Here is a 17,070-nt window from a genome sequence, read left to right as displayed (position 1 = left end):
ATAAGTAGAACATTAATTCTCTGGGCTGAAATCAAGTCTAGCATTAAGAAGATTAATTAGTTAATGTTTATAAAGTATGGTACAGATATGCCCTTTTAAAATGCTAAGTATTCTAAAAACTACATTGTAACATTTTACTAAATGTAAAAGATCTAATGTTCATCATTTCTTTCATACAGGTTGGCAAAGATTCTTTTGGCAATGATCATATAGAAAACTTAAAACGGAATGATATTTCTACAGGTAAATTTTCATTTTTTTCCAAAGTTGGCTTTTAATAGCTATTGTCTGTGATCTTGTTAGGAAAAAATTTGAGCATAGAATAGAATTATCAGGTCCTCTTTTTTTTTTTTCCCTCTGGTGGCCAGAGAATTTTTCAGCACAGCTTTGTCTAGTCTTGTTTAAATGCCCTTTGGTTAAATCTTTAATGTATATTCCTCCAGGTGGAAATAAAACAATAGGAGGTTGCAAACCTTCATCTCATGGAAATGTTTCAAAAGCAGGTGACAAGGAAAAGTAGGTACTACATTCACAAAAGATTTTAAGAAAAATCGTTGAATATCATAGCTGGAAACAATCTTAGAAACCATCGAGGCTAATCTGATCATTTCACAGAAGAGGAAACTGAAGGCCAGAGAGGATCAGTGATTTGTCCAAGAACACACAGCTAGTTGGAGCTAGCGCCACAACCGGAACACAAGTCTTCTGACTCCAGGGCAGGGCTCTTTGCTGCTGCCAAAGGCTATATGATCAGCATTTCTTTGTCCATGTCAGGCCATGGTTCTTGATGAAATGCAAGACTTGTGAGAATGAAGAAAATCAAACAGATTCATCTTACTGGTTTGATCTTTTGCCTCTTATCTCAAGTCTATCATTTATTTCACTGAAGAAAATAAATGCGTTGGTCTAGAAAAATGCGTATGTGTACAGCTATGAATAATCCTGGGTAATAGGAAGCGGGGGGTGGTTTGATGGAGTTGTTATTAATGCAGAGGAAAGGTGTAACTGCATGTGAAGACTTCTCTTTTTCCTCATTGTATAGGTGATGGGTATAAATTAGCACTAATTACTGATTTTCTTTATCGTTCCAGATGGTTAAAGGTTAAAAAAGTTTTACCAAGGATTAGTGGTACGTTAAAATTGTTACAGTAGATTATCTATGACAGGCTGTATGTATGTGATTGTAATTTTCTTTTTTCTTTTAGAATTTACATATCAGACTAAAGATGCTGCTACAGGAACCGCTTCTATAATTGTCAATAATGAAGGTATGCGTTTCACATACTGGAGTGTCATTTCGTGAGACAGACAGTTCATTTCCAGAACTAGATTTGAAAGCCTTAATTTTTACCCTAATCCTATGGCTGTCCTACCAAACCCAACTCCCACGGCCACTCTTCACAAAGCCCAAAGCGTGATTTTACCCCTCTAAATATAAACTTGTTTCCCTTTAATTAATTCCCAAGTTGATCATTCCAATGTAAAATTGTCCATCCAATATATGTATGAAGTGTTAGGGTTGCTGCAAAATAACACTTATGTTCTGTAATGTCGCCATTACCCCTCACATGAACTCAGGGTTGACATTTGTCTCTAGAAGCAGTCAGGTATTCATCTGCCATTTCAGTTACACTAGGTAAAGAAATGCAGATAGATAGGTGCAAAAGAAAGTTTGTTTGATGTATCATATTTATAGGATATTTATTGAGCAAATAACAGCAGCTAATTGTCCTGACTTACCGTTAGCATTCAATTTCGTCTGCTCTTTAAACAGCAATCAGATCTCAAAAGTCTGTCTATGCAACTAAGTCTGTCACAAGGCCTTGAAGTAGCTGAAACATTTGTCTTAAAAAAGGATAACTTCCTTTCTTCCTCAAGTAAAGTGTCATGATTTCTGCCAACTGCCTTAAGTATAAAAACACCTGCATAAAGTTTTTTAAATCAGAATTAATATCCAGAAGGACCCAGCATCCTGTCAGCCATCTAGGACAGAACCTGGAACATTGTGGGCACTCAGTGTGCAGAGAAGTCACTTAGGGTTGTCACTGCCTTCTGTTTACAATGCATTTTTCACAAGATTGTTTCTCATAAAAGATAGGGTATTTTTAGCTTGACTTTAGTGATCCCAAAGTCAGAAAGAAACAAAAAATTATTCCACTTAGAGACAGTAGACGGCACTGGGTTTTTTTTTTTTTTTTAGAGACAGTAGATAAAAGTTTTCTAACAATAGAAAGTCTGTGTTCATTACTTTAAGCTACATCTTAAATAATTATTGCTATGACCTTCAGCACATTTCCTGTTTGAAACCTCTTTTTGTGTTGTGGGGATTTCTTCAAGTTCTGTTTCTTCCATATCTGTGAAATAAAATGCTGCATTTTCCATTCAGGGGTATCATTTAATATTATATATTGAGTGCCTGTTATGGTAGACTTCACCTGGTTTATAGTGTATGGTAACACTCTCAAAGAGTATAGATTGTAGTAGGAGAGTGAGGGTAACTACACAGAGGTGGAACAGTTAGTGCCTTTAAGTGAGACAGTGAATGTGGAATACAAAACAATGAGTTCAGTTTTTTTTAAGCATCGTAAAATACACACAAAATTTACCATTAGTGACATTTAGTGCAGTCACAGTATTGTGCAACCATGACTGCTGTTTAGTTCCAGAACTTTTTCATCATCCAAAAGGAAACACTGTAGCCATTAAGCAGCCACTTCCCCTCCCTTAACCCCGGACAACCACTACCATATTTTACGCAAATAATACACACCTCCTACAGCTTGCCAACTACGCCCTCCCCTCGAGAGGTATTTTCGTAAGTACCACTATGCCAAATTTTTTAATATGTTGCTGTAAAATAAATGTAGCATAGTGTGCTTACAAAAATACCTTGTGGGGGGGTGTGGTTGGTAAACAAACATAGAAAGTGCATGTTATTTTCATAAAAATATGGTAATCTACTTTCTGTCACTATAGATATGCTTATTCTGGACCTTTCATATAAATGGAATCATACAATATGTGATCCTTTGTAGCTGGCTTCTTTCACTTAGCATTGTATTTTCTAGGGTCACGTATCAGTACTTCACTTCTTTTTAGAGCTGAATAATATTCCGTTGCATGGATATACCATGTTTTGGTTGCTCATCAGTTGATGGACATTTGAGTGGTTTCCATCTTTTGGCTATTGTGCATACTGCTATGAACATTCATATACAAGTTTTTTTTTTTTTTTTTGAACACCTGTTTTCAATTCTATTGTTTATATACCCTGGCATGGAATTGCTGGGTCACGTGGTGATTCTGTGCTTAACTTTCTGAGGAACCATGACGTCAGTTCTGATAAGGTAAATGTGAGGCACGAATGAGCTAACCATATGGTAATGTCCGCCAGACAGCTGGAACCCTGGGTTTGTTGCTCAGCAGCTAAGACCAGGCCAGAAATACAGACTCCAGAGTCAGCATTGCAGAAGCATCAGTTGACTCCAGCAGAGAAAATGAGGTCACTCAAGGAGAAAAAGAAACAGGGGTGTTGTCTTTCAGGGAGGGGGCCACTTTGAGTTTTCCAGTATTGAGATTGGATTTATACTCATCCATCTCCATATTCTTAAGTGCTCTTCATGACCAAAAAACATGTCTGTGGTAAAACGATAGGCTAGAATTTGTTCTGCATTCAAAGGTAATTTTAGGTCATGTCTCTACAAGATCAACTCAAGCAGCCTGGAACACAAAAATGACTGCTGCAACTCATCCTTCTAGACCAGTGTTGTCCGCAGAAATAGAGTACAAGCCACATACCTAATTACAGACATTCTAGTAGCCACGTTTAAAAAAGTAAAAAGAAACTGGTAAAACTAATTTTTTTTTTATTATGCTTTAGGTGAAAGTTTACAGCTCAAGTTAGTTTCTCATTCAAAAATTAATCCACACATTGTTATGTGACCCTAGTTGCTCCCTCTATAATGCGACAGCACACTCCTCCTTTCCACCCCGGATGTCTCATGTGTCTACTTGGCTAAGAAGCACACTCTTCACGAGTATCATTTTATGTCTTATAGTCCAGCCTAATCTTTGTCTGAAGAGTTGGCTTTGGGAATGGTTTTAGTTTGGGGCTAACAGAGTCCGGGGCCCATGTCTTCTGGGGTCCCTCCAATCTCAGTCAGACCATGAAGTCTAGTCTTTTTACTGGAATTTGGGTTCTTCACCCCACTTTTCTCCTGCTGCATCAGGTACTCTGTTGTGTTCCCTGTTAGGGCGGTCATTGATGGTAGCGAGGCACCATCTAGTTCTTCTGGTGTCAGGCTGATGGAGTCCCTAGTTTATGTGGCCCTTTCTGTCTCTTGGGCTAATATTTTCCTTGTGTCTTTGGTGTTCTTCATTCTCCTTTGCTCCAGGTGGGTTGGGACCAATTGATGCATCTTAGATCGCTGCTCACTAGCTTTTAAGACCCCAGACGCCACTCACCAAAGTGGACAGAACATTTTCTTAATAAACTTTATTATGCCAGTTGAGCTAGATGTCCCCTGAAACTACGGCCCCCAGACTCCCACCCTTGCTACTCTGTTCCTCGAAGTGTTTGGTCGTATTCAGGAAACTTCTTAGCTTTTGGTTTAGTCCAGTTGTGCTGAATTCCCTGTATTGTGTTGTCCTTCCCTTCACCTAAGTGGTAAAATTAATTTTAATAATATACTTATTTAATCCAGTATAGCTAAAATCTTACCACATCAACATGTGATCTAAAATGTTTTAATATTAATGGTATTTTACCTTATTTTATTATACTAACTCTTTGAAATCCACTGTGTATTTTACACTTATAGCACATCTCAGTTCAGACTAGCTACATTTCAAGTGCTCAAAAGCCATGTGAGGCATGTACTGGTGACTACAATATTGGACAGTAGAGCTACTGATGTCTCACTTGACAGACAAGATGTAACACCGTCTTTCCCCCATTTAGGAGAGGTTGTATGGAATTATCTTTTATCTAGTGCTGTGATAATAGAAATTCCACAAGTGGTTGGCTTTAACAAACAGAAATTTATTCTCTCACAGTCTAGGGGGCTAACAGTCTGAATTCAGGGGATCAGCTTCTATGTCAGCTCTGAAGGAACATGGTTGTCATCAATCTTTCCCTAAACTAGGAGCTTCTCTGCACAGGAACCCCAGGTCCAGAGGACGCTGTGCTCCTCTCGCTGCTTTCTTGGTGGTATGAGGTCCCCTGTCTCTTTGCTTGCATCTCTTTTACATCTCAAAAGAGATTATCTTAAACCCATCTAATCTTACAGATCTCATCAACATAACTGCCACTAATCCATCTATCTCACTAACATCATAGCGAAGGATTTACAACACATAGGAAAATCACATCAGATGACAAAATGGTGGACAACCACACAATACTAGGAATCATGGCCTAACCAAGCTGACACATAGTTCGGGGGCACATAATTTAATCCATGACAGGAATGGATCCAAGCACTGAGAGTACAGCAGATTCCTAGGCTAAATCTCTCTCTCTCTACTTTTTTAAGTTTTCTGGTACAATTTTTCCATCTGTTGGGTGTTATAAACTGTATTATGATTTACAGAATCACTTTTTATTTATACATGAACTGACTGTATCCTACAGAACATTAGTTTTCAGTGTTCTGCAAGGTTGTTCCTATTTATGCTCATCTACGTGACATCTGAGGGCAATGGTGGTTCAGTGGTAGAATTCTTGCCTTCCATGTGGGAGATCCGGGTTCGATTCCCAGCCAGTACACCTCATGTGCAGCCGCCACTTGTCTCAGTGGAGTCTTGCGTGTTGCTGTAGTGCTAAACAGGTTTCAGTGGAGCTTCCAGACTAAGGCAGACTAGGAAGAAAAGCCTGGCGCCCTACTTCCAAAAATCAGCCAGTGAAAACCCTGTGGATGACAATGGTCTAATTCCACTGTGCGTGGGGTCACCATGAGTCAATGACAACTAACAACAACAAAAACGTATGACATCTTTCATTTAAGACTCAGAATCTTTTCCATATACATTGTACCAGCCCTTTCCCATAAAAGAAATTTTTGAAGTAAGTTTTGTATCATTGCTCAACTAATATTCTTTGTATGTAACAATATTGATAAGGAAAACCTTTTTAAGATTTTACTCAAAGTGATCAGAATGATATGAATGTTACAGAGATAATGCAGTTTTACAGTGACCTGGAATAAGAAATTTAACCTGAATGGCATAGAAACATTAAAATTACTACTTAAAAAACATTTTGCGTAATGATTTTATAAGGGCAGTTGTAGCTTTGCCAAATGTCATTGCTTGGCTTTGTTTGGTTTTTAATATAAATATGCAAATTTCTTTGTAGGACAGAATATAATCATCATAGTGGCTGGAGCAAATTTACTTTTGAATAGTGAAGACCTGAAGAAAGCAGCCAGTGTCATTAGCAGAGCCAAAGTAATGATCTGCCAGCTAGAAGTTACGCCAGCGACTTCTTTGGAAGCGCTTACAATGGCCCGCACCAGTGGAGGTAATTTTACGTATTTGCCATTCTTTCTGTAAAAGCTTTTATTATTGTCTTACTAAAGCTAACTTTGTAAGTTAAGCAAACCAATCATTTTTTCCTGTAGTAAAATCATCTTTCTTCTATCTGTGAGATTTGCTGTCTTCTTGTAGTTCTTGGTAATGTTAGAAAATATGAATAGCATTTCTGACACCCCTCAATATAAATCTTCAGCCTAGTTGGCAGAAATGATGTAAGTAGTAACAAGAATCTCTAAGCAGCCGTTGTCCAGGAGACGCTCCAGGTGGTGAAATGATGTGCACTCTGGGAAGCAGAGGTGAAGCTGCACGTCATGTACAGCCGCTGCCTGCACAGGTACATTTTCATAGGAACTGGAGATTAGTTCTTCCTTCTTTTTGTAAAACTTCATCACGTTTTCTATAAATAACAAAAGATTATTTACAAAAGTAATATTTTCGGTGTTGTCTGTGTTCATTCAGTAGCTCTTTCCTTTGGCATTTGATTTTGGAAATTTTCAAACATGTACACAAGCAGGTGGAAATGTATGATGAGACCAGGTTACCCATCACCCGCCTTCAACAGTTAACAACAAGTGAAGAATCTGGATTCATCTGTTCTCCCACCCGTTCCCCCTCCTGCACCTCTAGCAAATAACAGACTTGTAAAAAAGCCAGGTAGTTTTATTGCCCAGCTGTGTACCATCTTCATAATCATTGGTATGTTTGAGTCCATTGTTGCAGCCACGGTGTGTTTTGAGTGCCTTCCAACCTAGGGGGTTCATCTTCCAGCCCTGTCTCGGACAATATTCTGTTGTGATCCACAGGGTTTTTGTTGGCTAATTTTTGGAAGTAGATTGCCACACCTGTCTTTCCAGTCGCCTTAGTCTGAAAGCTCCTCTGAAACATATCCACCATGGGCGACCCTGCTGGTATTCGAAATACTGGTAGCATGGCTTCCAGCCTCGTACCCAGTACACAGCAACATGCAAATCACCACATACAACAAGCTGACAGACAAAGAGTGGGATTTGAAATTTGACCAGCATTTATTAAGGCTTGAAAATAAAAATACAATGTTACCAGCCCCCCTTAGTGCACCCCCACCCCGCAAAAGGGAAATCCAGGTAGTTTCTTTTTGCTTATTTTCACCATGGACTACAGGGAAAGCACCTTCTAAGATAAAATCCCATTTCTGCCCTAACTTATTAGCTTTGTGATCTTGGCAGAATTATCTGACCTTTCTGAACTTGTCTGTAAAATATATACATAAATACGCCTTACAGAACCATCCTAAGGATGGAATAAAATAAAATATGATACCAAGCGTGATGCAGGAAGTCTCAGTAAATCCCAGGTTTCTTCTCTCCTTTCCACTTATCTCTTTAAATTAAAATTAGGATAATATTCAGATTTCAGCACCATTTGGTCAGAAAAAAAATAAAAATAAAAAGCAGTCACTCTAAGACAGTGGCTCTTGATATTGTGGCAATAGTTCTGTGATTTACATTAAGAAAAAAATAGACAGAACCGCGTTGACTTTTCCAGATAAAATTCTCTCATCAAGATGAAAAACTGAAAAAAAAAAAAAAAAGAAAAGAAAAGAACAGTAAGTGTATAAGTGATTTCTTCCAAAGTGTATAGTGGTTTACATAGCAATAAATGGAAAATAAGTTACTGAAATGATTTTGTGGAGAATTTTAAAATGTATATCCTGATTTAATAAATTGTCCTCTTGGCAAAACAATATGCTGTGGCAAATTCTCACTGACATTTAATGTATTTTCAATGGACTCAAAGCTGTCAGAAAAAATCCTAAGCCAAAACCCATTTGGTTACGTTTTCTTGGGGTGTCCCTCAGGCATTTCCTTGTATACATCAAAACACATTCTCTGTAACTTCTCTTTTTTCCCTGCAGTCCCTTGCTTCTCAGAGATCCCTGTTTCCTCTGTCCTAGCCTAGTCCTGTTACCCACCCAGCTTGTGTAGGAGTGAAAGGTACGGCAACCACAGTTGAGGATCTGACCTTTCACAGGGGAGGCTGGAGTAACCCGGGTGCGCAGGCAACCTGACCTGGGGCTGTCTTTTGGTCGGGACCCAGAAATACTCCCTCCATCCCCTGCCAGACAGCTCTTCCAGCTGAAGAGCTAAGGGATTGGGGCATCAAGGAAGAGGGGTAGGGGATGATGGGCCAAAGACCTACTAGCCTACTTCATATTCTTACTAAGAGACAGCATGCCTAAGTAGAAATTCTGCATGATCTTTCTTATATGATAATGTTAGGAGTGTTAAACCTTGTATTCGTAGGTACTTTACAGCTTAAAAGCACTTTCATATGCATTTGCTTCTCAGACAAACCTTATGACAAAGATTTGGCAGGCATTATTCTGAACCCCAATCTAAGATAAGAAAATTGAGACTCAGAGAAGTTAAGTAATTTTCTCATCCAAGGTCACACATTTATTAGGTGTGGAAGCCAGGATTTCAGACTCTTAAGACCCAAGTTCTATCTCCTAGTCCACACTTTTTAAAGCAACTGCCACATCCCACTGATTTCAAGGAACTGAGCTTTTATAAAGAATTATCTTTAGAAGAGTAAAAAAAAAAAATTGTTAACATTGTCTAGGATGTAGCCCAAGCTTTGAATGTTTTTCTTCTCAAAGAGTCACAGAGAAGAGCCCCTAGAGCGTTTTGAATAATGTGCTCCCCCATACAATATGTATGCGTGTGCGCGCACGCGCACACACTCGCTTCTCTGTCGGGATCTCCTCCAGCCAGGCAGTGTTCTCTGACCAAGTCAGCTGATCCCTCATCTAGTAGTTACCAACTTAAGTTCTATACCATGAGAGGGGTGTGTGTGTGTGTGTGTGTGTGTGTGGTGTGTGTGTGTGTGTGTGTAATTCTCACATGAGAGAAGAGTGATGCACCACAAAGATCACTGATTTGGGTGGCTTTCAATTCAGGATTAATCACTTACCAAATGGGGGACCCTCAACCAAGTAAGTCAGTTCCCTGCTCTGGGAATTAATTACATTACTAATTCTTCATGTTTCTTCATCTGAAACAAGAAAATTGGCCTGAGGGCTCTCATGGCCCTCTAATGTCACAGGGTATGAATGGACTGACCACAATGTAGAGTGGGCAAAGCCTAATGATCTTTGAGCACAGAGTGCCCTGTCCATTGCCCCACTGGGCTGCATAGGTGCTAATCTGCATTATTCCACCTTCAGGAAAGACAGTAAAATCATCATCATCTGCTGGCATGTTATCCCAGCTCCTTTATCTACACTTGTTACAAACAGTGAAGTTTGAATTAAATACATTGTTTAACTAGATTACATATCGATTGTTACTGTACAGAGGAAAAAGAACCCTCCATCTTTGAATATACTGTCTCTGAACTTTCTTCCTGCCTTTACCAAAATGAAAGCATTGGTTATAAAGCACCTGCCACATCAAAAATGAGTCTTTAGCCCTGTAAAGCCCCAAACCCTTGAAATCACAATGCTCTGAGGTTGGCCTACTGCAGAGCTGATGCTGCAGCTGCTTGTGATGAAATTATGCATATTGGTTCTGGTTTTCCCATCCATTTCAAAGCAAAAGGAACATCACAGGAACAATTATAAATAATTGAGTTGTTAGCTTGCCAAGATTAAATTCTAGGTATAGTATAAATTATCTTTTAATGCCACTTTAGTCCTTTTCCATTTGGCAAATAAGACTTTTTGCTGGCCACCTGGACTTTTACAATAGCATTGTCCAGCACACAGCCCAACCTTTGAGTGTGTTTGCTGCTAAAGTCACAGGGAAGAGTCCCTAAAATGAGAGACTGCCAAGCCAGTGTTTTAGGTATCCCAACCTTCTGGCCACACCTTATATCTTGTTTAGGGGAATTTTTCTTCCCCTTTTTCTCTTGGCTAGCTGTTATTGTTGTTGTTGGTAGCTACTGTTGAGTCAACGCCGTCTCATGATACCCTTATGCACAATGGAACGAAACACTGCCTGGTCCTGCACCATCCTCATGATTAGTTGGGGATTGACCATTGTGGTCCATGGAGTTTTCGTTGGCTGACTTTTGGAAGTAGATTCCCAGACCATTCTTCCTAGTCCATCTTAGTCTGGAAGACCTGGTGAAACCTGCTCAGCATCATAGTAACACGCATGCCTCCGTTAACAGATGGGTGGTGGCTGTGCAAGAGGTGCATTGGCCAGGCATCAAACCTGGATTTCTTGTGTGGAAGGCAAGAATTCCACCACTGAGCCACCAGTGCCTCATGGCAAGTTATTAGGGCCTTCTATTAAGAGCTTCCACCTTATTTTCCTGACTTTTGGCCCATCGACTGCTCCCCCAAGTCTCACCCGTTCCTCATTGACATTATGCCAGATGTCAACATGCTCTTAAGACAACCAGGAGTTTAGTCCATCTTACGTTGTAACTGGTAATAGTTACTGTTAGGAGCTATCAGTCACCTCTGCAGCTCCTAGTTATTCCACAGTACAGTCTGTCTTCTCTCCTTTCACTTGGCTCCAAGACATTTTTTCCTTCTTGCCCGTTACAAATTTGCATTCTTGTTTCATTAGCTACATCTGCTCGTTCTTCATGTTTCTTCATAGCGGTCGTTATGCTTATTTGTGGTCATACTAGCCAAGGCGAGCACTTTCTTTATGGCATTTTCTCTTTCCCCTGGATTTAGTTACTAGTCAGACTCTAAGCCTATGTATCCTTGCTTAGTAAGAATGCCTTACTTTGGGGTAAAATATAGGTAAATAAGATTCGATTCATTTTTATATCATTTTTATGGTAAAATTAAATTGTAGAATTCCTCATTCCAGCAATTGATGGTTTAAATTTAGTGAATAAATTCAGACTGTCTTCAACAGAACAGTCCATCAGTAATTTAAGAGCTAATCCCATAACCACCTCGAATCTCTATACCTTGGTTTCCACATCTGTAAAATGGTGCTAATAATTGCTTTATCTATGCCCTGAATTGTTTTGAGGACCATGCCAAACGTGCTTTGAAGACAGCAAGTTAGTTTGGTCTTCCGTTATAAAGCTGGGAGAGTTGGGGGAGACTTTCTGTCTTCCCTCACATCGTTGGCTGGCTGCCTCTTCCTGTCATTCAGGTCTCCACTCAGATGCCTCCTATTCCCTTTCCCTGACCACTCTATCCAAAGCAGCCAACGCCCAACCCAGCCACATTCTAAACCAAATTACTTTGACTGTTTGTTTGTTTGTTTGTTTGTTTGTTTGTTTGTTTGTTTGAATAGCTTTTAGTTGTATATCAGAAGTTGGCATAGGGGCAGAGATTTTGTCTGTCTGCAGTGCCCAGATCAGTACCTGGCACGTAGTAAGTGCTCAGTAAGTACTTAAAGAATGAAAAAATGTCTGGAGTGTCCAAAGCAATAAGTGGGTGGGATTGTAATGAAAGAGTTGGAGAAAAGAGTAGTCAAGCTGCCTTCAGCTGTGTTAGTCAGGATTTTTTCAGTAACAAGTGACAGAAACCCAAGCCAAACCAGCTTAAGCAAAATAGGAATGTCTGGCCCATATAGCTGGGAATAGTCCTGGGGTCATTTACAGGACTGAAGGCAAAGCTACAGACATAAGTGTTATGTAGTGTGAAACCAGGGGATTGACACAACCAGGACTCTCCCTTGGTTCCTCGTCTTGGTTTCTCTTGGCTCAGCTTTCATGCTGCAGACAGACTTCCCTACACACAGGGAGTCATGGTTGCCAGCAGCCCGACCCACATCCTCCAGGAAGGACAGCATGCTCTGTATCTACCTTCCCCTGTCTGGGTGATGGGCTCTGATAGGCTCTACTTGAACCTTATACATACCCTGTGGAACAGTTGCTGTTGCCAGGGAGATGGGATACTATAGTGGAGCAGGCCAAGGTCAGGTCATGTGCCCATTCCTGTTGCTGGGACAGAGTAGGGAGGGGTAGTTCCTAAAAGGAAGGAATGCTGGGCAGATAAAAACAAAATAGGTCCACTGTATCAGTCAACAAAGGGATAATATTTCTGATGAAGGCTAAGTCACCACAATTCAGGTGCTAAAGAAAGGCTAGATGAGAGATAAAATATGAAGCAAATATTTTTTACTTTCATATGATGACAGACTATACACACAAGCATGTTGATATGAGTGACTGAGCAGAGCTAAGGTCTCAGTGCATTGATGCGATGATGGTGCAAAGAAAAAGGCTTTCTTAGAGTCATCCACAACTTAGGGTTTATCATTTTACTCTCTTTTTTAATAACAAATTAAAACATGCTGTATGCAAAAAAACAATGAAGCATATAAAATAAAAAGTGAAAATATGTCTTCCACACCCCTTTCCCAAAAACTAGTAATTAGCTTAGTGATTAACGTCTCAGATTTTTTTCCTCTTCAGATGTAAGTGTATAAATGTAAATACACATGTAGCTATATTGTTTTGTCAAAAGAGGGAGGATCATACTATACACTTATTACAAGACTGACTTTTTCACTTATAAATAAATTATGGAATATGGAACTCTTTCTGTGACAAAACATAGCTGTACTTCACATTCTTTTTAATAGCTCAGAGCATTCCATGAGATATTTATGTCATAATATTTTAACCAATCACCTTTGAAAGACGTTTAGGTTTCTTTTTTTTTTTCTGTTACAAACAGCTACATGAACACCCCAGTACGTTATCTTTACATACTTGTGTATTTCTGTAGTATAGATTTGGGAAGGAAATTGCTGAATCTGGGATCTTTGAGATAAAATGGAACTTTTGTAAGAAGAATGGGCCTATCGTGTTGTTGCCTACTGGTAGCTTTTTCTGACCTTGGCTCAAGTACAGATTTGAGAATCACACTAAGTGAGCAGGGTGTTTCAATTTATTGCTATGGAAAAGAGGGAACAATATATTTGTTCTGAAGACCTAAACAGTGAGTGCATTAGATTCCTGGGCAATGAGGGCCTTTATGCATAATTGACATTTCTAAGACCTCGCAAAAGAAGAACCAATGAGAGAGACTGTTGCCAGGCTACACACTCCACTGGAAGGCAGAAGAGATGGGTGGACAGGTGGGGGTATCGGGTTGTATCTGAAGGACAATATAATAACAGTAATAATCCTTGACATTTGTTCAACACTTTACAGTTCACACAGGGATTTTACATGTTTTCTAATTTAAGCTGCAAATAACCCTGTACAAAAATCTGACCAGCCAAAAAGATACTGTAGAATTTCTGTGGGTGGACGTTCTGTATAAAGAAGCATATAATGAAAATGTAGGAATGGTGTTAGCTTATAAATCGCTGAACAAGACCCACTGACTAAACCAAAAGGTTAAGTAAGACCAAGGAAGGACAGAAGTAGACTAGACAGCCTCATCAGGCTGAAGCAGTAGACAGTAGCCATTAGCCACGTGCTAGTTAGCATCTACCCAAGAATATGGAATGGATAGTGCCAAACCGCCCATATAAGAGCCACCTGGAGAACTTGTTAGTGTGTAGATTCCCTCATCTTAACCTCCAGAGATTGTGGTTTAGTGGGTTTGAGGTGAGACCCAGAAATCATGCATTTTAACAAGCTTACCTAGTGATGCTGGTGTGCAGCCAAGTTTGGGAACCACTGTTCTAGAAGAATCTCTGAGAACTCCAGCAAGAGGATTTTACTCTGGGTCTGTAGTAAAGCGGAACTACTAACACGTGAGTCAGTGGACATGGGTACAGAAAAAGAAGACCAACCAATCTAGCTGAGTACTCTGATGGATAAGTACGTGTTTTGACAAAGGGGGAGCTTCCTGTGAATGTAATTTCTTTAGGCTTTCAAAGAGAGCATTTACAAAGTTCCACACCAATGTCTCCTCCCTGCCCTCACATTATGGATGTTTTGTTTTGTTTTCTGATTACTCCACGATGAGTTAGAATTGGGGGCATGTGTTGCTATGGACAGAGTCCTGTCTAGACCACTGTGTTGGAGAGGACCAGACCCTGGACTTTAAAATGAAGCCTGAGGACCTGGGTAGGGGCTCAGCTTAACCACTTTCCAATGTATGACCTTAGACACATGACCTCATCTCTCTGGGCCTCACTTTCCACCTCTTCTTTTCTTCTTCTATAATAATGGATGTGGCGTTCTCATTTTCCCTGCTTCTGCTATCCCCATCCATCCTTCTCTTGTGGCCTCTTAGTCTGGGCTAGCGCTCAGGCTCTGACAGAATTCCTCTTCCTTTCTTAGTCTTTCCTTTCGATTCCCAAGTTGCTCATAGAAACCAAGAATGTAAACTTTTGTATAAACGTGTATGTTTGCATAAGGAGTTGTCATACATAGGTGCACAGAACATAGGCTTCCTTATTGTTCTTACCAGGGAAATTCTAAGCCCTTTGTTGTTTCTTCTATATCATCTGTTTTTCCTTCCCTGAAAATGGATTTATGAACTACCTTTGCACCTAAGCACTTAAACTAACCCTCGAAAATGTTCACCAGCCTGTTCACATTCATTTGGGACCTTTCATGTCACAGCATTTTTACTTTTTTTAATGTTCTTGTTGTCTTTGCCTTAACTTTGCAAGCACCTTGGTTGTAAATATTGGCGCTTGCCCTTAAAGCTGAAATGTTATAAAAAGTAGAGCAAATGGAAATGAGAAGGAATTGGTACTTAGGCTATGATGGAGATTGAGATTTCAGACTTTCCTACATCTGTGACTAATTTGATTTTTAATCTAATGGAAAAAATGACAAAAATGATCCTTTTTGGGGATTTTCCCTCCTGAATGTCTGCAAATGGCTATTAAAATTGATGACCAATGAGCCTTTTTCCATTCCTTTGTAGTAAAAACATTGTTCAATCCAGCTCCTGCCATTGCTGACCTGGATCCCCGGTTCTACACCCTTTCAGATGTGTTCTGCTGCAATGAAAGTGAGGTGAGGATGAATGGTTTTGGTCATTCGTAAGAAACCAAAACACTTTTTTGTGAGTGGGTAAAGCAAAGAAGCAGGACTAACCACAGCAATTTGGTCACATGTGAATTACTGGGCACCATGAAAACAGATTTTTAAGTTTACTGGGGTGTGGAGAAAAGGAAATTAGTGAGTCCTAGGGAAAAGAAAAAAGCATTGTCTGAGTCATCCCCATAATCTGATCCTTATCAAACTTGGGTTAATTTTAGTCTCCTCCCTGCCCTCACATTTTGGATGTTTTGTTTTGTTTTCTTATTATTCCATATTCTGTGTACTAATTAGTATTAGGGATTCCAGATTTAGCAAATAAAACTACAGGATGCTAAGTTAAATTTGAATTTCAGACAAATGATGAGTAATATACTAAACATACTAAAAAATTATTTGTCATTTACCTGAAATTCACATTTAATTCAGTGGCCTTTATTTTATCTGGCAACCCTAAAGAGTATATGGCCCCTGGAGCACCTACTACATTCTGTTGTGAAGACCCTGTGACAGCACTGATCTCCCTATGATGCCATGGAAAAGACCTCGGGGCTACTTCAGTGGGGGGGGTACCCTCACAGTCCATCTAAGGGTCATAATGTACATACCTGCATAAACTATCAATATATTGATGTTGTACCACTTATTCTTAAATATTTTTAGGGAGAAAATTTCAGTATTTCTCCTATTTTTATAGGCTAGCCAGTATTAGACCTGAGCTCTTTGCCAGCATTGGGACACTGGACATATTATATACATTGCTGCCTGCAACATGCAGAGGGACAAAGATAGTGATTAATGAACTGCAATCTTTAAATTCTCATTTGGCTCTAAGGCTGAGTGAAGGCTTCTAGGATTTGTTGACCTGCCTTTTTGGTAGTTTCATCTCACAGAACATAGAAGAAACAAAAAAGACTGCTCCAAGGAACATAATTTTAGCAAACCACAATAGATTGTGCAATGTTTTTGAGCAACCACTATGGCCAGGCATTGTCCTAGGCAGGAGGAGTTGTGGGAGATAGTGACCATTTCACAATAAGAAGTTAGATCACCCTCAACTGCCAAACTGACTTAAATTTCCCTGCCGTACACTCCCAGAACACTCTCTATTTTGTCTTCAAACACTCACAACACTTCAAACACTCAAATTATGTGTTCAGGGTTTCTGTCTTCTCTAGTAAATTACAAGTTCTGTAAGGGTAGGGACATCTGTCGTACTCACTGTTGTATCCCCAGTGGCTATCACTATGTGTATGTTGTTGTTGCTAGGTGCCATTGAGTTGGTCTGACTCATAGCAACCTTATGTACAACAGAACAAAACACTGCCTGGTCCTGCACCATTCTCACAGTTGTTGTTATGCTTAAGCCCATTGTTGTAGCCACTGTGCCAGTCCATCTCGTGGAGGATCTTCCTCTTTTTCACTGTCTACTTTATCAAGTATGTTGTCCTTCTCCAGGAACTGGTCTTTCCTGATAACATGTCCAAAATACGTGAGACGAAGTCTTGCCGTTCTTGCTTCTAAGGAGCATTCTGGCTGTACTTCTTCCAAGACAGATCTGTTCATTCTTTTGGCATTCCATGCTATATTCAGTATTCTTCTTCAACAAAAAAAATCCAAAGGCAT

The 17,070-nt window shown here is 39.7% G+C and overlaps 1 protein-coding gene across 8 annotated transcripts in view; it reads left to right on the top strand.

The window, feature by feature from the left end:
* The window catches only part of RBKS (ribokinase), a 158,823-nt gene that overhangs the window by 76,519 nt on the left and 65,234 nt on the right, over positions 1-17,070 (top strand). For all 8 annotated transcript variants that reach the window (XM_049904733.1, XM_049904729.1, XM_049904735.1 and 5 more), the window contains 4 exons: positions 180-243; positions 1,206-1,268; positions 6,356-6,520; positions 15,329-15,420. In XM_049904733.1, coding sequence (XP_049760690.1) covers positions 180-243; positions 1,206-1,268; positions 6,356-6,520; positions 15,329-15,420 — 384 coding nt within the window. The remainder of the gene's footprint in view (positions 1-179; positions 244-1,205; positions 1,269-6,355; positions 6,521-15,328; positions 15,421-17,070) is intronic.

This window comes from Elephas maximus, chromosome 12 (genome assembly GCF_024166365.1).
Source record: "Elephas maximus indicus isolate mEleMax1 chromosome 12, mEleMax1 primary haplotype, whole genome shotgun sequence".
In the NCBI taxonomy this organism is placed as follows: Eukaryota; Metazoa; Chordata; class Mammalia; order Proboscidea; family Elephantidae; genus Elephas; species Elephas maximus.
Note: the sequence above shows the minus strand (reverse complement) of the source record. Positions and strands in the feature narration are given on the sequence as shown.